The 19,344-nt window shown below is 48.9% G+C and overlaps 1 protein-coding gene across 1 annotated transcript in view; it reads right to left on the minus strand.

Moving 5' to 3' along the window:
- Positions 1-2,831: 2,831 nt before the first annotated feature.
- The window catches only part of RASSF7 (Ras association (RalGDS/AF-6) domain family (N-terminal) member 7), a 20,162-nt gene continuing 3,649 nt past the window's right edge, over positions 2,832-19,344 (minus strand). The window contains exons 2-5 of the mRNA XM_015418881.1: positions 16,131-17,029; positions 10,168-10,336; positions 5,923-6,030; positions 2,832-2,874 (exon numbers count right to left, since the gene is read on the minus strand). Coding sequence (XP_015274367.1) covers positions 2,843-2,874; positions 5,923-6,030; positions 10,168-10,336; positions 16,131-17,029 — 1,208 coding nt within the window. The 3' untranslated portion in view covers positions 2,832-2,842. The remainder of the gene's footprint in view (positions 2,875-5,922; positions 6,031-10,167; positions 10,337-16,130; positions 17,030-19,344) is intronic.

A 19,344-nucleotide genomic window follows, 5' to 3' on the forward strand; every position in this document is an offset into this window, starting at 1 on the left:
CCAACCTGCATCCTACACGTCAAACCTGGTTCTCCCAGATTAGAGTCCGCACACTTAACCACTGCACCAAACAGGCCTCACGAATGGTCTGGGACCAATGGAGCGGCTCCGCTGGCAGCTGCTTTTCTCCACAGGCAGTTAAGGCATCGGCAGCAAGGTGGGGTGCCGAGGGTGGAATAAGCCACTGCCGCTACAGGCAACTGGACAGCACGCCTTAAAAGTAACACGGCTCGTGGAAAGCCCTCCGTTTAATAACAGCTTAACAAGATAAGGAGACACTGGCCATCGTTCCCCTCACGCTTCTCTCTGTCCACTGCAGTGGCTTTCCTCCACTTGTGGCGCTCGCTTCCTCTGTCGCCAGCACTTGGCTTTTCCCTGAGCAAGATCCATGTTTTTCAGGGACGACTTTATGTAGATGGAAGTACTAGGAAGTGAGCACCACAGTAAAGGTGACGACCACAGTTACCACAGAGAAGTGTGAGGGGAACAAGAAGAAGAAGAAGAGATTGGATTCATACCCCGCCCTTCACTACCCAAAGGCGTCTCAGAGCGGCTTACAAACTCCTTTCCCTTTCCCACAAGAGACACCCTTTGACGTAGGTGGGGCTGAGAGAGCTCTGACAGAAACGTCTCTTTTTCAAGAACAGCTCTTATCAGAGCTACGGCTTGTCCAAGGTCATCCAGCAGGTGCAAGTGGAGGAGTGGGGAATCAAACCCGGTTCTCCCAGATTAGAGTCCACACACTTAACCACCACACCAAACTGGCTCTCAACAACATCGGAGGACCCAAGTAACCTATAGTCGTTCGATGGCAGCAATAAATGGTATCTCTCCACTGTAGCCCATTTGAACGGTGGAAAGAACATTCAGCTTCACTGGCAGGTCTGGCCACAAAGACCACTGTTCTGGAAACTGACAAAAGGGACACGAGGTACTAGCCAACAAGAAAAACTGCTGACTGAAAAGCACTGAAGGTAAGGAAGGGTGGGCAGCCTTTCTCTCCCCCCCCCAGAGAATCACCTTCTCAATTTTAAAGTGGACAGAGTAACCACAAGCACTTTCCAAATACACGCACGCAAAAGCACAGACGTTTGCTCTCACATTGGTTTTTCCCTTCCATCACACCATCCAAGGGTAATGCAGCTCCCAGGCAAAATACTTGTTGTGAAAGAAGAGATACTTCTTACTTCCTCTGCTGCTTTCACTTCCTTCCTCCCTCCCAAACCCCTACATGTAGCTGATGAATCCCACTGCAATAGAATTGGGCCTAAATAATTATAGGGTGTGGTACTCTGGGATGGGCCAGCTGGAAAAAGGTAGAGGCTTAGAATTACTATTTGCATCAGACATTTTACTGCCTTAAACCGTGCACTTGAATCTGTCAAGTCCACTAGCCCTTATCCCCCACATGGTATTAGGGCTTTTGTCCAATTATAGGCCATTCTAGGTAGGCAATTTTTACTTGCGCTGTTGCTTCAACGGCCTGCTTTTCTTGAGCAACAAATCTCACGCTGTTCCACATTAATGTCAAATCTGTATTTGCATTCTTAATCAGTTTTGTGCTGCCGTGACGCCGTCTTTCTCTATGCTTGTTTGAATGTTGTTTGGAGAAGATTTTTTTAAAGCAGTGCAGGGGTGCGATGACAGCGGAGCCCCCACAAGAGGGCGATAAACATATGCCGCCGACATGCAAAAGTATGCTAGCACTGTTGAGGTGTGAAAATGACACCAAATGTAGACAGCTTTTTTTAAAGACGGTGTCAGAAGGCTGGGACACCGGTGGGAAAGAGAAATGCAGATTCGACCTAAGTTAGTATCAGGTTTCGATGTTCCTGTGCATAAGAGGAAGAGACACAAAGAGTCGGCCAATCTACAAGGGAGGACAGTCCTTTTATCGCCAACCCCCACTGGCACAAGTTAAAAGACTGTCATTCATCTTGCTTAGGAAATTTCACTTTTATGGGCTGGGTTTCGAAAGGAAAAAAGCCCTCTCTAGAATTCAGTCACACACCCACACACACTCATACGCACACCCCAAAGCAACTTAGTTCTGGCAGGGCAAATCGGACAACAGAAGACTTGGCACGAGGTACGAACGGCAAGAGATGGCCAGCATCCATATCTCACTTTTACCAGGTCTGAAAGGCCTGTTGTGAAAGGGACTTAACAACAGCACGTGTGGGACCTGTCGGTAGCCATGAATCCTTGCTTGCCTCTCCCAGAGTGACATTTGTGTTTGTGAGCTCACCAGGAATGGGAAATTGTTCATTTCTCCCGTTCCGATAGAAAAAGCGGTGTATTCCCAACAAAATCTCAAACATATATCATAAGAACTGCTGTTCAACAACAAGTATGTAATGAAGCACCACGGCGCATTGATGCAATCCAGTCCAGAGGCCTGGCTGACAATATGCTCCTTCATTGTATGGCAGTCGCTTGCAGTATTAACCTTCAGAATGGACACAGAGGACTTGCAGCTACAGTGCTTTGGAGGGCTGGTTCCCAGCAGGTCCCACACCCTTGCAGGACAGTTGCCATTTAGTCCTAAATGTTGTTACTTGATGGACTTGTAAAATAGAAAGGCTATATAAATTTTTAGAGAAGCCACAAACAGCATCTTCAGTTTAATGGTAAGAAAGCACATTTTAAAAAAATAACGCCAATCTGTTTACACCAAATGGGTTAAGCTCCCTTCTTTTAAAAAAGAGTCCATAAAATATTTTTGCACAACCATCTACATCCATCCATGATAAAAAAATAAGTCAAAATACATACATGAAATAGGGTTTTATTTCTATATAGTTATACTCGCAAGGCAATCAGTCCTCCTTGGCTGGCCTTTCTACCTCCAGATGCTCTGCCTTGTTGATATGACTGTAAGACACACAAAAATAAATGAAGTGACCCCATTGTGACAGCTTAGTGTTTGATAAACAGGGGAGGGGACAGCCAGAGGGGGGGGGAGGAGGAGGAGGAGGAGGAGGAGATGCCATTCCATGCAATTAAAGATTTAAGCAAGAACAGAGAGGCACACAATCTTCCTAATAGGCGTCACCTGGTGTGTACACATGAAGAATATGGAAGAATGCAGCAGATGTACCCTTACTGTAGAACTGCAGGCAGTCTTAGACAGGGGTCATTTGGGGTCGGAGCGTGCCGGAGCACTGCTCCGGCAGCCAAGGAACGGACACAAGCCCTGCCCCCAGGTCCCCACCCCGCGCACCGCAGTAGTGGTGCGATCTTCCCATTATATTCTATGGCCCCACAGAATATAATGGGAAGATGGCAACGCGACTCCAGAGAGAAGGGGTTTAAAGTTTAAACCCCTTCTCTCTTCGCTTCCCCCCCACCCCACCTTGGCAGGCTGGCTGGGGAAGCAAAAAAAGGGGGGGGGGAGGCATCTTTAAAAGCCCCCCCTCCCCTTTCCTTCCCCCTCCCAACCGACCTGCCAAGGTGGTGGTGGGGAGCGAGGAGAGTTTAAACCCCTTCTCTCTTCGCTCCCCCCCCCCAGCCCACCTGGGGAAGGGAAGGGGAGGCTTTTGAAGATGCCTCCCCCCCTTTTGCTTCCCCTTCTGACATCCCTTCCGGTGGTGTCAGGGGGGCGTGGCATATGCTAATGGGCTATTATGCTAATAGCCTGTTAGGTATGCTAATGAGCCCCTGCAGCTCTTTTTCTATGAAATGACCCCTGGTCTTAGCTGCCTTGTGCCCCATGCTGGGTGGGGGGTTCAGACCAGTGAACTGCCCTGGCTGCCAATGGCCGCTGCTCTCTTTGCTGGTACAATGGTAACAACAGCAAATGGCATCATCAGTAGGGTACCTGTTGGGGGAATCAGCCGTGGGGGCTGGGAGAGGGCCCCCGACCACCCTACGCCAGAGCTGCCTGAAGCCACCCCAACTCCAGAGGCGGCAGCGATGAGTGGTGGGCACTAGAATCTGTAAAACTGGCCCCAGTACTAATATATAGGAAAGCTCAGTTATTTTCAACCAGCGCATAGGAAACCCAGAGGCAAATACTCATGGAAAAATACAGTCCTATGTCTGAAAACCAAAGGCCAGGCCAGCACTCTCAGAAGACACCCTCAACATTAAAATTAAAAAGACCAGACTCCTCCGGCAGAAGCCGCAGTGGCGGGGAAAGGAGAGGGTTTAACAGAGCAAAATCATAATAGATCAGATATAACTGAACGATGCACCTAGCTGGGTCTAAGCAAGGAGGCTGAAGGTTCTATATCCTGTCAAAACGCCTGTTAAGAAACAACCTGGGCTCAACACATGATTGACCAGATTTTGATGCTGAAAGGCGGGTGCCTAGATTGCCTTTAAAATAAGCAACCTGAAAAACATCCGACACCTTTTAAAAACCCCATTCCTGGGGGGGGGGGGACACACGTTTTGGAGTTTCAGTGTAGGATGCACACGTTGGATGAATGGCACCTTGTCAGGAGAAATGATCTGTTTTCTCCCTTTACAGACAGGATTTTTCAAAGCTGGATTGTGTGGCCTACATTATTGAATGTTTCACCATACTGGCGACCACTCAGTTATTCTTTGTTTGTTCAAAACGTCCCTTTCAAAGTCACTGCACTCCGCTCCATATGATACCTTCACCAGCTCAGCCATAAAAATGTGTAAATATTGATCTGTGAGGACAACAACATAGTCATGCTGCATTGGATGCTTTGTCCATTGTGGGAGACAGATTACTTTGACGGACCCGGCTGAGTAGTTGTCATCCTTGATCCATGGCATTGCCTAAAAATTACCATGCACTCTCTTCCCAATCTTTTCAAACAAAGCAATATGGATCTTTTCTAGGGACCTTGAACCTACCACATCCAAAATCAAAACACTCTCCGCACCATTCTCTACTTCTCCTAAAATATGCAAGTCAGCCAGCATGTTCTCTCTGTGTGTGTATAAGGTAAAGGTAAAGGTTCCCTTGCTCGAAAGCCAGTCGAATCCGACTCTAGGGTTGCAGTGCTCATCTCCGTTTCCAAGCCGAAGAGCCAGCGCTGTCCGAAGACGTTTCCGTGGTCATGTGGCCGGCATGACTAAACACCAAAGGCGCACGGAACGCTGTTCCCTTCCCACCGAAGTGGTACCTATTTATCTACTTGCAATTTCTTGCTTTCGAACTGCTAGGTTGGCAGGAGCTGGAACTAGAGAGGGGAGCTCACTCCGTCATGCGGCACACTCGGGTCTCGAAGTGCTGAACTACCGACCTTCCACAGCCTGCAGTTCAGTGTCTTAACCACTTGAGCCACCGCAGCTCCTTTGTGTGTATAAAGTGAAAAACAAAAACCCTTGCCGTCAACTTTTTAAAAGTCCAACGTGTAGCCAAGAGTAGCCAAAATACTGAAATTTGGCAACAACAGCTCAGAACAAAGTCCTCTTTAGTAAAGTATTAAACAGGTTTCAACGAGTACACTTCTTCAACAGAAGAAGCAATATTGCACGGAGAAGCCAAAGCAAATGCCTCCAAAGAAGGGCCATTCTGCAAGTCATCAACATGTTACGTGTGAGCGTCTGCCAACAGCCCAACCACCACACAGCATGCTGTTGATGAATTATACAAAGCCTTTGTCCTGGTCTGACAACTATGAAAACAACTCCCCGGGATTCGGTTTACTGACATCTTCCATCTCCCTTCCTTGCCAATGCCTATTGCTAACCATAAGTATTGTAGCTTACAGGTAATGACAACCAACCCCTTAGCATCCTAAAGAAGCTGTTGTTCAAGAGGGACAGAGAGAGAGGGGAGAGTAGACTGGGAACCGGAAGAGTTTGCAGCATAGCCACCTTGTCGCGGATGACAGCTGCCCCCCATTGCAGCAAGACTAGAACAGCTTTGGGACATCTGCTTGGCAAGACCAGGCATCAAAGGACACAAGAGACTTCGGCCAGTTCAAACATACACACCCTCGGGGTTCAAGCTGGACACCAGGGGGTTCCGAAGGTTCCGTGGATTGCCGAGGAATTGCTTGGCTGTAGCTCTGGGAGGTGAATCTGTGCTGGGATCGGATAGGTCTACGGAAGAGAATCGTTATTACAATTCAGTTACTCGGAAGATGCATTTAAGTCCATCAGAAAAGCCTAGGTTTATCAGAAGCCATGTTTCAGTACATTTAAGCTCAGACGTTGTGCAGTGATCATTATCTTACATTCCTGTCCCCCTATATCAGTGATGGCGAACCTTTTAGAGACCGAGTGCCCAAACTGCGACCCAAAACCCACTTATTGATCGCAAAGTGCCAAAACGGCAATTTAACCTGAATACTGAGGTTTTACTTTAGAAAAAACCAACTCGTACATTAACTTAAGATGATCCAAACAAAGTAAGGAAAGCAATCCCAAATGCTTTCATCTACTTAAAAATTATTTGGCAGAGAATTCGACACTTTAATGATGGTCTGGGCCTGGCTGGGGCGATGGCACGCGTGCCCACAGAGAGGGCTCTGAGTGCCACCTCTGGCACCCGAACCTAAGCAAATGAACTTCAAGCACGCGCGCGCAGGAAGACTCCTGGCGGGAGGTTACATAATGAGCGGGAGAGTCGCGGGATATCCTGAGAGCAGAAAGATTCACACCAAAGGTGGACCGCAAGCCCTCCCTACCTCACAAGGCCAGACTGGTAACGGCGTCTAGTTCCCACGGTCTCCCTGGCATGTTTACGGCAAGCTGCTGAGCTGCAAGCAAGCGGGAACAGGGAAGACCAGAATGCACAGAAATGGCAGCTAGCGGACACAGCCTGTTTTCCCTTTTAAGCCAAGGTTCCTAAACACTTCTACTCCATCCAGGGCTCCTGGATGTTCACAGCTGAAATTTCTGTCGTTTCACCCAGAGTTCATCTTTCTTTCCAGCTTAACAATGAGCACAGTATAATAACGCAATGGTTGACGACTTCTGTGGCCACTCTTTCTCGCTAATGTACCGTGTTTCCCCGAAAATAAGACAGTGTCTTATATTAATTTTTGCTCCCAAAGATGCGGTAGGTCTTATTTTCAGGGGATATCTTATTTTTCCATGAAGAAGAATACGGTACAGCAGGCGGCAGCGCAGGCTCTCTGATTAAAAGAGACCTCGCACTTCCTGTCTGCTCCGGCTGCGCTGCGGCCAACAGTGAGCTGCACGGCGGCGCCCGCCGCTACGGCCCAGAGTTACGGTAGCTTCGGGGGGCCTTATTATCGGGGAGGCCTTATGTTCGGGGGAGGCCTTATTATCGGGGAGGTCTTATTTTCAGGGGATGTCTTATATTTCAGCGAGAGGCAAAACTGTAAGTAGGTCTTATTTTCGGGGGATGTCTTACTTTCGGGGAAACGCGGTATTATCAGTGTGAAGTCTAGGTCCCATCTGAATGGAATCTGTTTAAACTTTCCCCTGTCTCTACAGACCTCCAAAGGCCACAGCCAAGCTGTTTCCCCCTTTTCTTCGAGTGACAGAAGAAAACCAAAGTTGAGGACCATGCTTAGAAAGCCCATGGAAGACAGTGAGCCAGAAGAGCTTTGGTTCACACAGGATCTTCCAGTTGACAACACTGTATTTTCATTCTGGAGCACCTATAAACCAGGCTATGTTAAATGATTAACTAGCTGGAATTATATATATATATACACACACACCATATGACAGCCATGGGGACAGGATGCCAGCTACAAGTTCCCCATGGGAACACAATTCAGAAGTATTGCATGGGCCCAATTTGGATCAGGGCCACAGTGGGTAGGGAAGGGCTCCTGCCTTCCTCCCACATGATTTCCCCAACCCAAAACACCCCTGGGGGGAGTGAGGGACTACATATGTAAAGCATTCAGTGCACGTGCAACCCCTGAAAGAGGTAAATATCATTCCACTGCCATTTCATGTTGCAAAAACGACACGGCAGTGAAGGCAGGAGTCCCTCCTCCCCCTGCACCACAGTCCTAATCTGAATCAGGCCCCTGTGGTGCTCCCAAATTAACTTCCTACAGGGAAATCACAGCTGCAAAATGGCGGCAAGTCCCCATGGTGACCACATGGTATATCTAACGTGTCGTTGGGCCCTTAATGTTTTAGCTGAAACATCTAGAGCACTACACGTAACAAAAATCCTACACACCTCCAGCCCACAAATGCTTATATCACAATACTGGCATCAGTCTTCAAGGACGCTTTGCTTTAACAGAGTGGAGAGACAAGACTTCTAGACCATTTACTACAGATGGCCAATCCAGGGGTCATTTCGTAGAAAAAGAGGTGCAGGGGCTCATTAGCATAGTTCATTAGCATAACTTGTTTGCATATGCCACACCCCTGACATCACCGGAAGTGTGTCAGAAGGCAACACCCACTGCTCAACTGTTTTGGATTGCTAGCTATTGGGGGGGTGGGGGTGGAACGTGCAGATCTGTCCTCACAGAGGAGGGAGAGCTTGTACCTGAATAAAACTTGGTCTTAAAGGTGCCACTGGACTGTTTTGGACCGGGGGGCTCTGCAGCTTACCTGGCTGCTTCTTGCTCTGACTGAGGGCTGCTGGGAGCAGGGGGTGGGGCTTGTTGCATGTGCCCGCCCCCTGGCCTCTTTACTGCTGGAGCTCCGCTCCTGTGTGCTCCTGCAGGAAATGATCCCTGGCCAATACTGATGCCATGTAAACAAAGTTCTTCTATGAGTGAGGAAGTGCCTGTCTTTCAGGTGCCCACTGTCATTGCTGCAGCCTACACAGATGTCTTTCACTGAAAACGCCACACGCTGAAAGGAGTGTGAAACGGTGCATGCAAATCCTGACTTTAACAAGCTGACGTTTATGGCAACAAGCACAAGTTTATGAAAACAACAGTGTTTAGACTTAGGACCCACAAAGCAGAGCTCAATTAGACACCCAGCTGATGGAACTTCCACTTGCTGTTGTCAGCTGCTGTAGTATATATTTTTATGAGCAAGTTCCCACGTTCTGGCTAGCTGCTCCTTCTCCTCACAGCATATTACGCTCAGTCTGCAATTCAGCCAGTCATTCATTTCTGTGGGCTCTTGAACCTAAGATTTTCCCAAAGCAGCCAGAGAACCACTACCACTTAGGAGGCCTGTGCACCTAATTGAAAAGATAAGACTGGCTTCCTCCTAATACTAACCCGGAAATGGAACCTCAAGTTCTAAAAAATTAAACTTCCTTCTAAAAAATTAAACAACTTCAGCTAAGAATTTATAAATTAACAAGATAACATTTATTATTTTACTCTCGTTATTTCATTCAGCTGCATGTTTCTTTTCGTTTTAAATACCATGGATTTTTTTCTAGGATAAAGTGCAGAAAATAAAGAAGTCAAGCATTGATTTGCTATCAACAGACATTGAACTATATCAAGGGGCTGATACCATGCTATACAATGGGATTACTCCTGAGGAAGACTGGTATGAAATAAGTGTATATTCGTGTGCTTATTGAGTATGATGGACTTTCCTTGTAATTGTGTAAAGTTGTACTGAGAGTAAGATGGACTGTTCCTTGTTATTTTGCAAAGCTGACTTATTATACAAAATGGTTTTTACTAAATGTCCTACTCATCCATGTCACAGTGTTGGTTGTCTGTTGTATTTTCCACATCGATACCTGTGACCCCCTCCTCTTGGTTTTTTCCAGGGGTCATTTCGTAGAAAAAGAGGTGCAGGAGCTCATTAGCATAACTTATTTGCATACGCCACACCCCCTGACATCACCGGAAGTGTGTCAGAAGGCAACACCCACCACTCAGGCTCCACTGGACTGTTTTGGATTGCTAGCTCTTCGGGGGACGGGGACGTGCAGATCTGCCCTCACAGAGGAGGGAGAGCTTGTACCTGAAAAAACCTGGTCTTAAAGGTGCCACTGGACTGTTTTGGACCGGGGGGCCAGGGAGGGCTCTGCAACATACCTGGCTGCTTCTTGCTCTGACCGAGGGCTGCTGAGAGCAGAGGGTGGGGCTTGTTGCATGTTCCCGCCCCCTGGGCTCTTTACTGCCGGAGCTCCGCTCCTGTGCGCTCCGGCAGGAAATGACCCCTGGTTTTTTTTTCAGAGGACCACTACCAGCAGCGCTTCCTACCAGTTTGAAATGGAAGGAAGCATTACACCCTTCCAGGAAGTGCTAACTAAAGCCATCTGCCCTCCCCTCCCCTCCCCCTGCTGCCCACCCAGTCTTTGAGAAGCATTCTGACCTCCGTCTCCCTGGTGAGCTGGCAGCTCATGGCTCGCCTGATCCAGCTGGGGCTCCGCCTCTGATCTGGGCTGCGAGACAGTCACCATGGCTCCCGTCTGCTGGATGAACTGCTGCAAGTTACACTGCCTCAGCTCCTTATTTAGCTCCTCCAGTTCTTGGTTCTGGGTCTGCAAGATACGGGAGGGAACAAGCGAGAGTGAGCTTCGGATCTCCAGGGCTTCGACGGAACTAATGTGCTGCATAAGGCAGTCTCATGATCTTGCCCCAGCCTTCTCTCAGATTCCAATCCATGGGCACTGTGACACTGTCTTCCTCACCAGCGAGCCGAGATTCACCAGAAAGTACAGGCGACTAAGAGCTGAGGACAGGTATAATGTGGAAACTAGATATTCATCCCTGGAGAATCTATTTATTTATTTATTTATTGGATTTATATCCCGCCCTCCTCGCGAACGGGCTCAGGGCGGCTCACAATTGACGGCACCGTGTGCCAAAATTGGCATAAAACATTTAAAAACAAGATAGGACCGTAGTACCTTAAATACAGTTAAATACAATTAAATGCAATACAGTGCTCGCAAGGATGGTCATTCTTCAGTCAGTTCGGGGTGGCGTGCAATAAAATGTGATACTAGGGTCCCGACTTAGCAGTACTTCGGCCTCCCATGACCAATGCTCCCTCTAAGCTGTGGAGTCTTGTGAGCAAAAATCCTACCTTGTGAGTTGCTGGCACAAAGGTTGTGGGCGAGCGATTTGGCTGCTGCGTAAATGAGTTTGCTCTGGAGCCCTCCTTCCTGAGCTGAAACAAAAATGTGTGAGCCGGAGGCTAAAAAACTGTGAGCTAGCTCACACTGACTCAGCTTAGCGGGAACACTGCCCATGACACTGTGGCTCGATCTCGTGAAGGGTCAACCTATTACCACGATGTTGACGACAGTAATAGTTGGTGGTAGTGGAGGGCGGCTCCTACTTGAAAGACTGGTGGAAGAGCTCCGTCTCGCAGGCCCTGCGGAACTGTATCGAGTCCCGTGGGGCCCTGATCTCCATGGGGGTACGTGATCCCCGTCTGCCCAAATATGGAGACAGAACTGAAGGTTCATCCAGGGATTTCACATTAGCAGCACATGACCAGCTTCCCTGCATTCCTTGGATATGTTCCACCCTCCTCTTTTGCCAGTGGGATGACGCATCTCTCGTTTGTCTCATACATGGCTGGAAGGAAGAGCAGGATGAATCATGATGCCCTGTAGAGACCACTTAACCTTCAGGCCCAGGACTGCTTTTTCTGACACAGGGAGGAAAACAGGCTTGCCTGTTTCACACTGATGGGCACTACAGGGATAATCTTCCCATCTAGGTCTTCGGTAAGAAGACTTTCTGCACAACCTTCTTTCTCAACCGGGTGGGGGAGCAAATCAGATTTCATCAGATCACAAGATTTAAAGGTGCAGTCCTGGGCCAAGTCGGTGTGTGCAGGGGAGGCGGGGGTGTCCACTGGCCAAGCCCTACTTGTGAAGCAATGTGATCAGGTCAGAATATGTGGGGTACGAACAGTCCAAGAAACCACTTGACTTATCCTCACAGTTAGTAAGGGATCTGTCCATAGCGCCATTTCCTCATCTCCTCCACTCACAGTAACCTCAGATGTCCTGTGAAATGTTCCTTCTAAGATACAGGACACTGCCCCGGAACAGCACAAGGGGGAGTCGAATGTCTGCAGCGAGAGGAGAGGATTCAACAAAAATCTCTCCATGTTATGTCAGCAAAATTTTCCCACTGGATCCAATCCTTTATTTTAAAAGTTTGGGCTTCAACATGCATGCAAATCCATCAAAATCAAGACCAAGGGTATTAGTCTGTCCACACACTTGCCACCAGAGCACGGGGATCTCCAATAGGTGGCTGAAAGTAAGCTGTGCATGCAAGAAAAGGGTTCAAAACAAGATATTTATATAAAAGGTATCCTGGTAAACATAGCTTCTGCCTGAAATGTTGGAGGTTTAAGTTAAGCATAACCCCATTCCCCGATATTTTGTGCTTAACTCCGCCTCCTGCAGCAGCCGTTTTATTCTTGGCCCCGCCTCCTACAGCAGCCATTTTGCAGTTGCGCTCAACACTCTATTGTCAGAATTCCAAATGGTTGGTGACCCTACTGCAGGGCCAATATCACTAGGGCTGTCAGCGCGGGGTTGGGAGATACCCAGAGATTTTATGGGTGGAGCTGGGGAGGGCGGGGCTTGTGGAGGAGAGGAACCTTAGCAGGACAGAACCCATCCTCTAAAGCAGCCATTTTCTCTGGGGGAACTGTTCTCTGTTGCCTAGAGATCAATTATAATTCTGGAAGATCTCCAGGCCTCACCTGTCAGCTGACAACCCTACGCATTACAAAAAGCCAGGGGTCATTTCGTAGAAAAAGAGGTGCAGGAGCTCATTAGCACAACTCATTAGCACAACTCATTTGCATATGCCACACCCCCTGACATCACCGGAAGTGTGTCAGAAGGTAACACCCACCGCTCAGGCTCCACTGGACTATTTTGGATTGCTAGCTATTGGGGGGGGGAAACGTGCAGATCTGTCCTCGCAGAGGAGGGAGAGCTTGTACCTGAATAAAACTTGGTCTTAAAGGTGCCACTGGACTGTTTTGGACCGGGGGTGTGTGTGTGTGCTCTGCAACTTTCCTGGCTGCTTCTTGCTCTGACTGAGGGCTGCTGGGAGTAGGGGGTGGGGCTTGTTGCATATGCCCACCCCCTGGGCTCTTTACTGCTGGAGCTCCGCTCCTGCAGGAAATGACCCCTGCAAAAAGCCCTGCTCTAAGTTCCAATGAATTATACCCTTATAGTTAGAAGGGATTCTGTACTGGACACAACAAGAAATGTCTTCACTGGTTAACATTTGTTTTTATGGAAGCCGCCCTGAGTCCGCTTGCGGGGAGGGCGGGGTATAAGTTTAACAAATAAATAAATAAATAACAACTTCTAGCCAGAAGTTGGCAGAATAGGGAGAAGTCTCAAAACTGCTCACAGAAATAGAGGGGGAAAAACCAGCATTGCGCAACACCTGAACTTGGCTCATTTCTATTCTATGAAGACTTCTGTGTCTCTGTGGTACAATCTTTTGCATTGGACTGCAGCTCCTTGGTGCTACTCAACAACCAGTTAAGAGTTCATAGGGCTGAGCTACTGGGCCCTGGCAACCGCTGAGTGTGTTTCTTTAGTGTTATGAGATTATCTGGAAGCTGGATAACTGCGGGGGAAGCCGCTCTACTACAAGCACCTGCCTTTTTCCAGAAATGGAGAGACGAGGTTCCCACGCCTAGAAACCTGAGAAGGCTCCATGTTATCTGCATGAGCACAGAGGGGCTTGACTTTAGGACCCCAGGAGTCCCTGGACTCCTCTGAGAAAGTTTTTATTTACACACACACACACACACACAAATGCCTATGTGCGTGCATGCCTGTGTGTATATAAAACACACATTCAAAGCAGCAGTTCTTCCACTTGTCCAGAAGAGGGCGCCAATGGATAGTAAACATTTGAAGATGGGGTTAGATGAGATTTAGCATTTTTTGTTGTTGTTAGTCGCACAGTCGAGTCCGACTCTCTGCGACCCCATGGACCAGATCACGCCAGGCCTTCCGGTCATCCGCCGTCCTCTGAAGTTTGCTCAACTTCATGTTTGTTGCATCTATGACACTGTCTAACCATCTCATCCTTTGCCGGCCCCGTCTTCTTTGACCTTCAATCTTTCCCAGCATCAGGGTCTTCTCCTTTAATTTAGCATTATTTCCGCCTAAAGCAAAGGAAGGGCTAACGGGAATCAAGGGACAGCTGCCCCTGTTACACCCATGCACACAGGGAAGCAGAATGCTTGCGCTGCTTCTAACACCTTGCACAGCATTTTATTTATTTCCGCTGTATACTGGATACATACTTCACTCTTACACTTTAAAAAAGATGGGGAGAAACTCAGCGTAAGAACTACCCCACTCTCAGAGGAGACTGCCTCACATCTTGCACAAGCCACATTCATTACATTTGAAACGGCCGGATTGGAAGGAGGGAGGGCCAAAACAAGGAATCCTACAGAGACGCAACAGGCAGCCCCCTGTGGAGTGCAGACGCTTCATACTCACAGGATAAAACTTTTAATTGAATTGTTTCTTGCAGCACATCGGGGTGTCCCTGGTGTAGAGTGGAAAAGTACTTTCAGTAGTAACATTTGCACTTGGCTCTTAGCTGGTGTTTATATTGCCAATGCGCCCTGTATCTTTTCTGGCGCTGCAGAACACACTACTTGCAATGCTGTTCTCAGCTTCACGTGAACAACACATAGCAGTGTCTTCCTTGATCAGAGCTGTAACCATCATCGTCGCCAGATTCGCTCCATGACTGTCGGAGTCACAGTAGGACTCCGTTAGTCCCATTTGATCAATTCTGGCGGAGAACAGCTTGAAGTCCATGAAGGATGATGACCCGGCAGAATGCTCATCTCCCTGCTTCCCGCTGAAGCACATCATAATCCCGATACAAGAAGTCTGCCACACCTGACCAGAGATGGCCAAGACCTTAACAACAGGGTGACCAAGTCCCAGACCATTTGCGATACCGACACATTTCTAGCCACCACCCTTCGTAGGTTCATAAAACAAAGAGTTCCAAGAGCCCATCTTATCCACTACTAAATGATAGGGAGAACTCTTAAGCTGCAAAGCGGGCCCTGATGCTTAACGTTCTACGGGTTTCTTTTTGTAGCAGGAACTTCCTTTGCATATCAGGCGACCCCCCCCCCCCCAATGTAGCCAATCCTCCAAGAGCTTACAGAGCTCTTCTTACAGGGGCTACTGTAAACTCTTGGAGGATTGGCTACATTAGGGGTGTGTCGCCTAATATGCAAAGGAGTTCCTGCTACAAAAAGAGCCATCCATCTATCTATCCATCCATCCAGGGCTCTTTTTGTAGCAAGAACTCCTTTGCATATTAGGCGACACACCCCTAATGCAGCCAATCCTCCAAGAGCTTACAGAGCTCTTCTTACAGGGGCTACTGTAAACTCTTGGAGGATTGGCTACATTAGGTTGTGTGTCGCCTAATATGCAAAGGAGTTCCTGCTACAAAAAGAGCCATCCATCTATCTATCCATCCATCCATCCAGGGCTCTTTTTGTAGGAGGAACTCCTTTGCATCTTAGGCGACACACACCCTAATGTAGCCAATCCTCCAAGAGCTTACAGAGCTCTTCTTACAGGGGCTCTTGGAGGATTGGCTAAATTAGGGGTTAATGTGCAAAGGAAATTCCTGCTACAAAAAGAGCCCTGAATTCGTTTAGGATAGCCTTTCAAGCAGGAATATTTGTCTCTTTGTCCTCTTAGGGGATGGGCCACTTTTGGCATCGAGAACTGAGACTTAATAGACAGGCTTTCCCCATTGCAGCTGCATTCTATGCTAGGGTTGCCAAGTCTCACCTTGTTCTGGAGCGGGGGACTCCCGGGTCAATCCCGGAGCGCGCGCCGCATCCACGTCACCAGGAAGTGACGTGACGACGCTGGGCACGCTGGGGGGCGGGGCCACGACCATCTGAGGGAAAACCATAGAGTTTTCCCTTGGATGACTGCGGCCCCGCCCCCAGCGTGCCTGGTGTGGTCGTGTCACTTCCTGGTGACGTGCACGTCGGGGTGGAGTTCCCCCCGGGGCCGGATCGGGCGGCGGCGGGGACCGGGCCTCTGGAGCGGGGGTTTCCCCGCCCCCCCGGGGGGACTTGGGAAGCCTATTCTATGCCTACCTTTTCCTTCAAACTGCAATGTCAATCTAGATGAAAACTTCTCTTTCAAACAACAAAAAGCCCGATTCCACTCAGCTGCATTCAAAAACATGCCAGAGTCTAAAAGGTGAGGTGCTTCGACCGTCCGGCCGTCGGTTCCCCCCCCTCCCCCTCAGGTGGGAACATCGCTCAGCACGTACCTGGAGGCTTTGCTCTGCTTCCTCCAGAGCCGTCCCCACGGCTTCCAGGCTGTTCTCCAGATGGACACTCTGCTTGACTTTGGCATCCAGGTCCCTTTTCATTACGGCCGCCATCTCCTCTAGTCCAGCAGGGCTCTGGACAGGCCCCTCCTTGGCCCGCTTGGCAATTTCCCACTGGATCTCTTTCTCCAAGGCCTCCGTTTTGAGCGTGAGCTCGTGGATCTTGTGTGTGTACTCCTCCATGGTGGCCCGCAGGCCGCGCACTTTCTCCTGCCGCTTCCTTTCACACTCCTTTTCCGACCGCAGTTCACTCTGCCAATACTCCTCCTCGCTCAACTCGCTCTCGTTCTGCTGGATGAGCTGCTCCAAACGCAGGATCTCCCCCTCCGGGCTGGGGTTCCGGCTACATTCCCAGTGCCTGAGATCCGTTTCCAAGCCGTCCCCCTTCATCTCTAAGGTGTAGAGATGCTCTTGTTGGTGCAACACGGTTTTGAACAGCTCCTCTTTGGACAGAAAGGCCCGGTTGGCACCATCCCTCGAGTTCACGGGGTCCTTTTTGTACGGCCTTAGTTTGTTCTTTGCAAGCAAGTCACTCGAGCTCATGGGGCCCAGGTTGAACGTTAAGGATTTTTTGGGCGGCCTAGGCCTGGGCGCTTCTGTGCTGGCCGGCCGAGGTTTGATCGGCAGGCTCGCCCTGACAAACGTCCTCTCAGGCATCTGGGGGGCGCTGTCCGAAGAAGGCCTCTCTGTGAGGCTGGGGCCGGTGCGCTGCAGCATGAACTGCACGTCGTTGGCGTACTGCCCACACTTGGCCAGGGACTCCACGGGGCATTCATGAGGGAGAAGCTGCCTTTCCTTGTCACGTAGTCTTTGGATGAGAACGTACCGACCTGTTTGACCTGAGGGGAGGGACAGAAGGACAGTCATTAGCAGAACAGCTCATCACATTGAGAGCCACTTTGGTGTTGTGGTTAAGTCTCTAATCTGGGAGAACCGGGTTTGATTCCCCACTCCTCCACTTGCACCTGGCTGGAGGACCTTGGGTGAGCCATAGTTCTGATAAGAGCTGTTCTTGAAAAAGAGCAGTTTCTGTCAAGAGCTCTCTCAGCCCCACCTGCCTCACAGGGTGTCTGTTGTGGGGAGGGGGAAGGGAAAGGAGATTGTAAGCCGCTCTGAGACACCTTTGGGTAGTGAAGGGCGGGGTATCAATTCAATATCTTCTTCTTCTTCTTCACAATCAGAGAAAAACGCCTTCACTGCAAAAAGCACCAGGAAACCCCACTCCGGTCCAGGTGAAACTCAATATCCCTCTCACAAGCAACAGGCAACATTACAGGACCCTCTTCTCCTTCCACGCAGCCCCCATTCCTTCCTTGGCCTGAGACACATAAAATTTAATATGGGAAAGCCCCCCCCCCCCGCGCTGAAGTTTGCTCTAGGAAATGCAGGCTTGGCATTTGCAAATGTTTACAACTCTACCAGAAGCAGCTGCTGTTTGCTCTTGAGGAAGCTGCTGCCCAAATCACTTTCCAAACACAAAATGTCACGGTCTTTTTTTTTTTTACATACAGGCATCAGCCAACTGCTCTACCTGCTAGGAGAGGGAGACTCGCAGGGGAGGAGTAACTTAAACTGTTATTTTAATTTATATCCTAAATTGGGAATGGAGCTTGCTTTTTCACCAGCCTCGGAACTAGGGCTGCCAAGTGGGGGCAGGTGGCAGGTAAACCCCCGCTTCGGAGGCCCAATTTCTGGTGCCACGGAATCGGGCCCCGGGGGGAACTCCGCCTCCCGAAGCACAGCGTGGCTGCGTCACCAGAGGTGACGCAACCACGCCGATCACGTTGGGGGCGTGGCCCCGATCATCGGAGAGAAAACTCTACGGTTTTCACTCCGACGATCGGGGCCACGCCCTCAATGTGTTCTTTTTTTATTATTATTATTTTTTATTAGTTTTCATACATACATAACCATTTGTATACAAACATTTTAGAGTCTTTTATCTCTTTTCTAACCATTCTCTTTTGGGGTTGCTTTCTTGTTTCCAATATTTTGCCCACAGTATTCTTGCAGTTGTTAATATATATAATATTAAATATTTTTCATTATAGCTAAGATCTTCCGGGATCATATTTAATAAGAATATTTCAGGCAGCAAATCCAATTTCACTAATACCATTTCATATATTATATTCTGGATACCATTCCAATACTTTTGTATTCTTGTACACCACCACCACATGTGATAAAATGTTCCCACATTTGTTTTACATTTCCAGCAGATTTTAGAGCTATTTGCGTAACATTTTTCTATTCTTTCTGGTGGCGAGGGGGGGCCACGCCCTCAACGTGTTCGACGTCGCACGTCACTTCCGGTGATGTGCTGGCCGCGCGCGTGCTCACGCATCAATGGAGAGCTCCCGGAGCCCAGCAAGGCTCCCCCACCGGTAGGAAAAATCAACTTGGCAACCCTACCCGAACGTTCGTGCTAAAACATTTACCCAGAAAGCACCAACAGGGGTGTCTACAACTCTGTATGGTCATGGACCACAAATGATGGAATCTAACTATGTGGCAAAGGTCCTGATGGAACATGAAGACGTTCCTGCTTTCATTTGGTGGGGATGAAAGGGAGAACAAGAATTACGGACAGAAGCATTTGCTAAAAAGATTAAAAAGAAGAAGATGAGAAAGATTGAATTTGTACCCCGCCCTTCACTACCCAAAGGTGTCTCAGAGTGGCTGACAAACGCCTTTCCCTTCCCCTCCCCACAACAGACACCCAGTGAGGTGGGTGGGGCTGAGAGAGCTCTTGACAGAAACTGCTCTTTTTCAAGGACAGCTCATATCAGAGCTACGGCTTGCCCAAGGTCATCCAGCCAGGTGCAAGTGGAGGAGTGGGGAATCAAACCCGGTTCTCCCAGATTAGAGTCCGTGCACTTAATCACGACACCAGACTGGCTCTCACAAACTACCTACCCTTCCATCCCTGCAATATTGCCTCCATAGCTTCCCTTCCTTTCCCCTCTCCAGTACCCCATTGAAAACTTTCAGATTTTTTTCAAAGACATTTGGAAGGACTTCAGAAAATGTATTCCAAATCCCATCTGCATTTTTCTTGCATAGGAATCTAGACCCTTTTCGGCAAAGTTATAATTAGCGAGATTTCACGAGCCAGCAGGGCTTCTAAACACATGTGGGGGGGGGGGGGCGG

The sequence above is a fragment of the Gekko japonicus genome, unplaced genomic scaffold (assembly GCF_001447785.1).
Source record: "Gekko japonicus isolate JY-2015 unplaced genomic scaffold, Gekko_japonicus_V1.1 scaffold1880, whole genome shotgun sequence".
Classification (NCBI taxonomy): Eukaryota; Metazoa; Chordata; class Lepidosauria; order Squamata; family Gekkonidae; genus Gekko; species Gekko japonicus.